We start from the raw sequence: 7,029 nt of genomic DNA on the forward strand, positions 1-7,029 counted from the left end.
TCCGGACCGACCCGGACTGACCGGAGCTCTGTGATCCGGACTGAAGGGATCCGGATTTACACTTGGAGCTGGTACATCAGCAACACCAACGTTTCCAGACTCAACCGGATCACGCACTACACGGAAAATGCACGGTCTCTGCGTCCGTTATCGGACAGAGAGCGGCTCCACGTCCATTACCGGACACATTCCAGCAGGACGAGCCGTCTGACACCGAGGAGACGGAACGTCATGGCCGTGTCTGGGCTACAGGGGGTCCGGTGTGTCTTGTTTGTGGTCAGTGGGTGATGAAATGATGCCGGAAAAACACACAAACAAAATCAGACACTGACAGAGCGACTGAGCGTATTAGCGCCAAACGGGCTTAGCTGCCTGTCCGATAATGGAGACACACGGTTCTTTCGCGCTGCACAGGTAAATGACGGTCAGCGGTGAAAACGAGGACACGTTGGCGCGGTTGTGTTACTCACAACCACACAAGCTAACACCACACAAGCTAACACCACACAAGCTAACACCACACAAGCTAACACCACACACTCCACTGACATGTCAACCACAGCTAACCTGGTTAGCAAGGAGCGCAGGTTCGAGCCCGGCGAGGACAACATTAAACCAAACCACCATTTAAAAAGTAGGAGATTCTAGGTCATCGGACGTTGACGTTGACAAACAAACAACAGGAACAGTATTTAACACCTTTTCTGGATCAACATGGACCTGCCCTTTAATTCGGCATCGTACTTATCAGCACAGCAGCCCGTCTCACAGCAGAACTTTACACGACAGTCTGAATGTGCGTCACTCCGTGTGTTCAACAACACTCCCCGCAGGGCAGCAGCAAACAGCGCGAAGCGGCAGTGAAAAGTAGAAATATTATCAAAAGTTGAGCTGTTTACTGGATCATACCAACGCCGAATTACATACTGGATTTTTCCCGCTTAAACTAAGTTGTATCTGTTACTTTATCATGGATGTATATTCGCCGATAAGCGACGAAACTCTAACTTTACACATTCGTTAATGCGGTTTGGATGGACGTTCTCTGTGTTCAGGATTCAGCTTTAGCTAGCAAACAAAACAATGTCCGACAATGGACACCTCAGTGACTGAGGCTGCTTACCTGCAACTCGGCCCTCTCGACCTCCCACTGCGCCCTCTCCACCTCGAAGCGGGCCCACTCGTGCTGGAGAAAGTGTAAAATCCCCGGGATGCTGAACTGAGCCCTGGCCGCCTCTCCGCCGCCACCGTCGCTAGGCTGCGGAGCTTTAATATTCCCACCGCCGGCCGGACCCGAGTTGCTGCTGTTGTTGTTGAAGAAGACACCGGGGCCCGCCTGCTCGTCCATGGCCGGACCGGGGCGATGTGGTTCGGGCTCGGTCCGGTGCTCTCAACCGCTTCGGTAAAATATCCTCAGGAGGGAAGTGTAGTCCATCAACGGTCCTCTCCGCTGGGCAGCACTACTCCTCTCTGGGCCAGCTGTCAAACGGTGAGCCAAACGTCGAGCCAACGTCACCAACACAAGCCCGGGACTTCCGGTCTGGACTTTCATAATACAACAGCCAGGTATGCACCAAAGCAGGATTAAAGCATTTATTTGTAGTAAATCAGAACTAATGTATTGTAATTCACATAATCAGATTTATGCACATGTACAATGACACTTATACACACTCATTAACACACATCTAGTCAGGTCGACACACACAACGTTGATATTAAAATTCAACAATGATGACACAACAAATCTATTAAGTCTGTTCTATTATTATCTGTTTATTTATAATATTATAACAACAACAACAACAACAACAACAGAGTATTATTATTTTACACTGATTCACTCATGAATTATTAAATGTCTTCTTTTCAACCTGCTGTTAAACTTAAAAAATACTTAACTCAAAGTCAACTTACTAGCTTTTTCAGGGGCATCTCACAGTCTTCTTCAGCAGATTGTTCTTGTCCTCAGTTGTTGAAGATGGAAAAAAACTAGATCCTCTAAATGGAAGACTTTGATTTATTTAAGAAACCTTTTATTTTGAAGGCACAATCATTTAATTACCGGTATTACCACAGTTAACATTAAGTAGCTTGACACACCTGTAAGGAGACATTTCTCACGTCATTGGATGGTCAGATGAACGGCAGCGGAATTATCCAATCAGAGACAGCGAGTGTCACAACTTCAACATTCTGTGTGAATCAGGTTCAAGTTAATTACTGGTTAATTACTAATTAATTACTGGGCGAGTTGGTAGTTATTTATGTGTTTCTATCAGTTTAAGAGTTGAACAACAAAAAGACAAACAAACAAATAACAACTTCTTCCAAAAATAGTTGTCCACAACAAAGCGGCGTCATCCTGGTTTATCATGGGGCCACATCAGACTCCACCTGGACATCACCTGGACTCCACCTGGACCCCACCTGGACTCCACCTGGACTCCACCTGGACCCCACCTGGACTCCACCTGGACCCCACCTGGACCCCACCTGGACTCCACCTGGACTCCACCTGGCCTCCACCTGGACATCACCTGGACATCACCTGGACCCCACCTGGACTCCACCTGGAGCTGTGACAGAAGGTAAAACAGTACAACTTCACATCAGTACTGCAGATGTTGTGTGTAGCTACTGAAACCTGATATTCATTTAACGCTTTAGTACATCAAATACAAACATGGGTTTCAGGGCATCTGCACCCAGATTCTAGCGGCCATTAGAGGAACTGCAGCTGGGGGGGGGGGGGTCACTGCTGTGGCCGGCCCTGCAGGGGCCCCTGTGCGCGGCCCCTCAGGTTGAGCTCCACGCTGCGGCTCTAACCTGATTAAACCACAGATGATTCACGTCGTGACCGCGTGCTAATCAGCTGATGCGCCACAGCCGCCCCTCCTCTGTATTTAACTGCTGCTGCCGGCACATGTTCCCGCTCCGCACCGCGCTCATCATGCCTCCGTTTGACAAACTCCAGCTGCAGAACAAACCGTTCAAACAGAGGAAGAGCTTCGGTAAATGTCTGTGCAGCTCGATACTGACGCTCTCTGTCACTAACTGGGTTTAAAGAGTTTCTCTGTTCTTCTTCTGCAGCTATCAGGAAACAAGAAGTGGCGGGGATCAGGTCCAAGTTCCCCAACAAAATCCCGGTAAGTCTGACAGGAAATCACCAATAATGAATCAATAAAGGTGATCCTTGTTTGTTTATTGGCTCTCACCTGTTGCCCGGCGGCTGGCAGGTGATCATCGAACGGTATGAGCGGGAGAAGTATCTGCCTCCGCTGGACAAGACCAAGTTCCTGGTGCCGCATGAACTCACCATGACTCAGTTCGTCACCATCATCAGGTAAAGTCTGTCTCTGTCTCTGTCTCTGTCTCTGTCCTCTGCACCGTGAGTTTACCTGCGTGAAGCAGGAGGCTCGTGCCTTTTGTTTAGTGATGGAAACATGTTTCTAACTGAGACTTAATTTAGTGAATTACAGCAGCTGCAGCAGTGAAATGCTGCTGAAGCATCAGTGACGGTTATTGATGATGATGATGATGATGATGGTAGTTTATTATTAAGTTTATTTATAAAGCACTTTTAAAAATCTGAATTCAAAAAGTGCTTCACAAAGACAAAGTGACAAATACAATTTATTAAAAAGAAAAAAGTGTGAAATAGATTTTTATTTATATTAAAAACTGGATATTTTGTGCAACTGCAGCTGATAAATCTTTAACCCTTTGAGGTCTGAGGGAGTTCTGGTTTGATTCCTTCAGTACTGAAGGTGCTGAGTGTTTTACACACTGAGCAGATCTTCTGCTCCAAACGCTGAACAACTGAAGTTTTATGAGATTCTTCAAATCTCTTGTGAAAACAAACTTTACTGGGAGATTTGAGCAACATGAGTGAAATAGTATTTACATGTAGAGTAAATGCCTGAGTTGCTTGTTTTGTCCCATTTTTATTTACTATCGGAACAAATTCAAAGAATCAACTAATTGTTTCAGCTCAAGAACTAAACGTCTTTTCTGACTTTAAAGCTGCTGAAAGTCGAACGTTAAAGGAGAGAATCTGAATTCAGATCCTTTAATTTGTCTTAAACAGAAGGATGTTAATTAAAGTCTTGTTTATATTCTCATGTCATGATGAAACGGAGCGGAGAGTGAAAGCTCTGCTGTTGAACGCCGCTCAGATTCTCGTCCTGCTGCTTCCTCACATTTCTCAGATGCTTCCTGTGGCTCATGATTACGCAGCAGAAACCGGACAGTCCCTGATTGTCACGCAGCAAACTCTTACACAACTGTGTCAGTGTGACGCCGGGTCAGACGGCAGATTTCTCTGCCTTTTGTTTTCTGGCCAATAAATCAGTCATTTCTGTGGAGCATCTGCGTGACGTGTCACATGACGACCGCTCACAGACGCAGTGACGACGGGACGAGGTGGATTCACGTTTTATCCTTATGAGTTAAAGGCAAAGTTCAGTCACGTTCTCGTCGCTGCTGCTTCAGACACGTGAAGATATTAAAGATTCTTTCCTGCGTTTCACCGACATTTAAAATCTGGCTGCTGCTTGTTCAGGGGTTTTATCTTTGTGTAGAAGGTCGGATCAGTCGTCTCATTGACTGTGACCCGTCTGAAACTCGACGTGACCCCCAGTTTTTAAAGCTGTGAACGGAGCCTCCTTTTCTTCCTGCAGTGCATTGTGGGATAAGTGTCCTTCAAGAGTACACAGATGGATTTAAATCTGTAAACTGACATCTGGCTCAGCAGACAGCTGCTGGTTTCCGTAAAAGAACTAAACAAAACCTCCTTTAAACACGTTAAATCTCAAATTCAAGATGGCCGCTATTTCTGGCCAGAGGATGTTTTTTTTTTTTTTTTTACAATAAATTAACCCACAATTTCCCATTTGAACAATTCAGTCAAACGACGTAGGCAAAGTTTAGTTCACTGTGAAAAATGAAACCTGTTTAACATTAACTTTTTACGTAGATTTTACAAAGTCCTGCTGATTTGAAAAGTCGTAGTGAGGGACCGGCCAGAAACCTCGTCAGCATAAAATCATTTTAATAATTTCAAATATTTAATTGACATGGAGAATTGTGAATTTGACATCTACATAGTTAAAAACAGATTCAGTTGCGAAATAATTAAAATCTGTCAGTGTGTAAAATGTTTCCTATGCTGGAAATGGCGGCCATCTTCTAAAATGGCGGACTTTTGAAATTTCCAGTGGCTTAAGGGAATTTTTCAAATCCCACGTTTTGAAATATAATTTATCTGCTGCAGTTTATGAGCTGATGCTGTGACGCTCATTACAGACAACAGCTGATGACACGTGAGCTGCAGCAGCTCTCACTAATAACAGCCCTTTGTCTTGTGCCCCCCCCCCAGGAACAGGATGGCTCTGCTGCCCACTCAGGCCTTCTACCTGCTCATCAACAACAGCGGTCTGGCCAGCATGTCTCTGACCATGGCTCAGGTGTACAAAGACCACCAGGACGAGGACGGCTTCCTCTACATGACCTACGCCTCGCAGGAGATGTTCGGACACTGACGGGAGGCCTCACTCCCCAGGTTTTATTCGGTGTTGAAGATGCTGAGCTCCATGTCTGCTGTAAATAGAAAAACATTTTGTATATATTGTAATATTTGTGGCACTTGTCTGGATTTTAATGAAAGTATGTGGCTCCAATAAATCTTAAATCTAAACCATGAGTGAACGTGCAGTCTGTAGCGAAACCAGGGTGATTGTGACCTGGAAACTGAGTTATCCAACAAACTCAAACGTCTCACATCAGCCTGTTGCATTAAACCCACATGTAATCAATACAGCTTTTTAACCCTTACCTGACCAACTTTCATACGACTGTCTGGGCTCGAGTCGTTAGAAACTCGTCACTGTGTGAAGCTTTAGACACTTTTGTTCTTGATTCAATTTTTCACGTTGAAATAAAAGCAAAGATTTCTAAATGCAGGAAGTTCTCTCAAATCTGGTTCATAAATGTTTGAATCCTTGTCTCCACAATAAAAGGCCACTTCAAAATGTGCAATTGTATTTTGGTGACATTTATCAGACGCTGAACTGTGGAGTTCTGGCTCAGTTCACCTGTCAGGTGGATGGATTATCTTGAAGGAGACGTGCTCATTAACAGGGATTTAAACATTTGAAGAAATTTTAAGAGACATAAACCCTGTGTGTGAAAAGTCTTCAATCTTTTATTTCAAATCATGAAAAATGGAAGCAGAAACAAATGGTGCATTTATATTTTTGATCTGTGTGTGTGTGTGTGTGTATATATATATATATATATATATATATATATAATTTTCAGAACACAGACTCAGTGTCATCAGGGTGAACATGTCTCGTGTTGTCATGGAGAATCTGTCTTGATTGATGATAATGCTGCAGGATAAAAACAGTCAGAGCGATATAATGTATTTTCTTTATGATTGTATTAATATGGGGCTTAAGACAGTCTATGCATACGTGGTGACAGATGATTGTTTATTTCTACCATCGACACATCAGAGGAGAAACTAATCAGATGTTTTAACCAGAAAGAGTCACAGAAACGAGCAGGACTCAGGACCTCAGTTCGGTCCCTGGTTCGGTCCCTGGTCTGAAGGTCAGTCTGAGCTGGTGCGGTCTACTCCTGGTTCTTGTACTGGATCTAAAACCACATGGACCGGCCTGCTGCTGCTTCCTGCATCGTAAAAACAGCTGAGAATCACCCGAGTTCCAACCTGCAGGAAAACAAATATTAAAGGTAGATTTTATCAATACATCTGAATATCTAATGTCACGGCTCTTGATCATTATTCTTGGGATAAATTTGTCAGAAAAGTTCTCATCAGTGGACAGTAATGATTTGGAGCTGTAGCTACTGGAGACACTCAGGACTGATTTACAATCGATGTGGAATCAATGTTTTCTGTTATTTCCGTTTTTCCTGATTGGAGTTTGGAGTTGTGACCTGTCGTCTGGGAATGTTCCACTTTTAGTTTGTTCGGAAATCAGAGCAAAAATCCACCAGTGA

The 7,029-nt window shown here is 44.2% G+C and overlaps 1 protein-coding gene across 1 annotated transcript; it reads left to right on the forward strand.

Annotated features, from left to right (window-relative positions):
• Positions 1 to 2,859: 2,859 nt before the first annotated feature.
• Positions 2,860 to 5,698, forward strand: map1lc3c (microtubule-associated protein 1 light chain 3 gamma). The gene is made up of 4 exons (XM_023426870.2): positions 2,860 to 3,014; positions 3,094 to 3,149; positions 3,240 to 3,346; positions 5,381 to 5,698. The coding sequence occupies exons 1-4, from the start codon at positions 2,879 to 2,881 to the stop codon at positions 5,541 to 5,543; spliced, it is 462 nt and encodes a 153-aa protein (XP_023282638.1). The 5' UTR covers positions 2,860 to 2,878; the 3' UTR covers positions 5,544 to 5,698.
• Positions 5,699 to 7,029: the final 1,331 nt, after the last annotated feature.

This window comes from Seriola lalandi, unplaced genomic scaffold (assembly GCF_002814215.2).
Source record: "Seriola lalandi dorsalis isolate HSWRI2012SDOR001 ecotype SW California unplaced genomic scaffold, Sedor1 jcf7180002054844, whole genome shotgun sequence".
Taxonomy (NCBI): Eukaryota; Metazoa; Chordata; class Actinopteri; order Carangiformes; family Carangidae; genus Seriola; species Seriola lalandi.

Coding starts and splice junctions, on each gene's coding strand:
- map1lc3c (XM_023426870.2), top strand. CDS start 2,879: ATGCGCCACAGCCGCCCCTCCTCTGTATTTAACTGCTGCTGCCGGCAC. Junction 3,015..3,093: donor CAAACAGAGGAAGAGCTTCG/GTAAATGTCTGT, acceptor CTTCTTCTGCAG/CTATCAGGAAACAAGAAGTG. Junction 3,347..5,380: donor CAGTTCGTCACCATCATCAG/GTAAAGTCTGTC, acceptor CCCCCCCCCCAG/GAACAGGATGGCTCTGCTGC.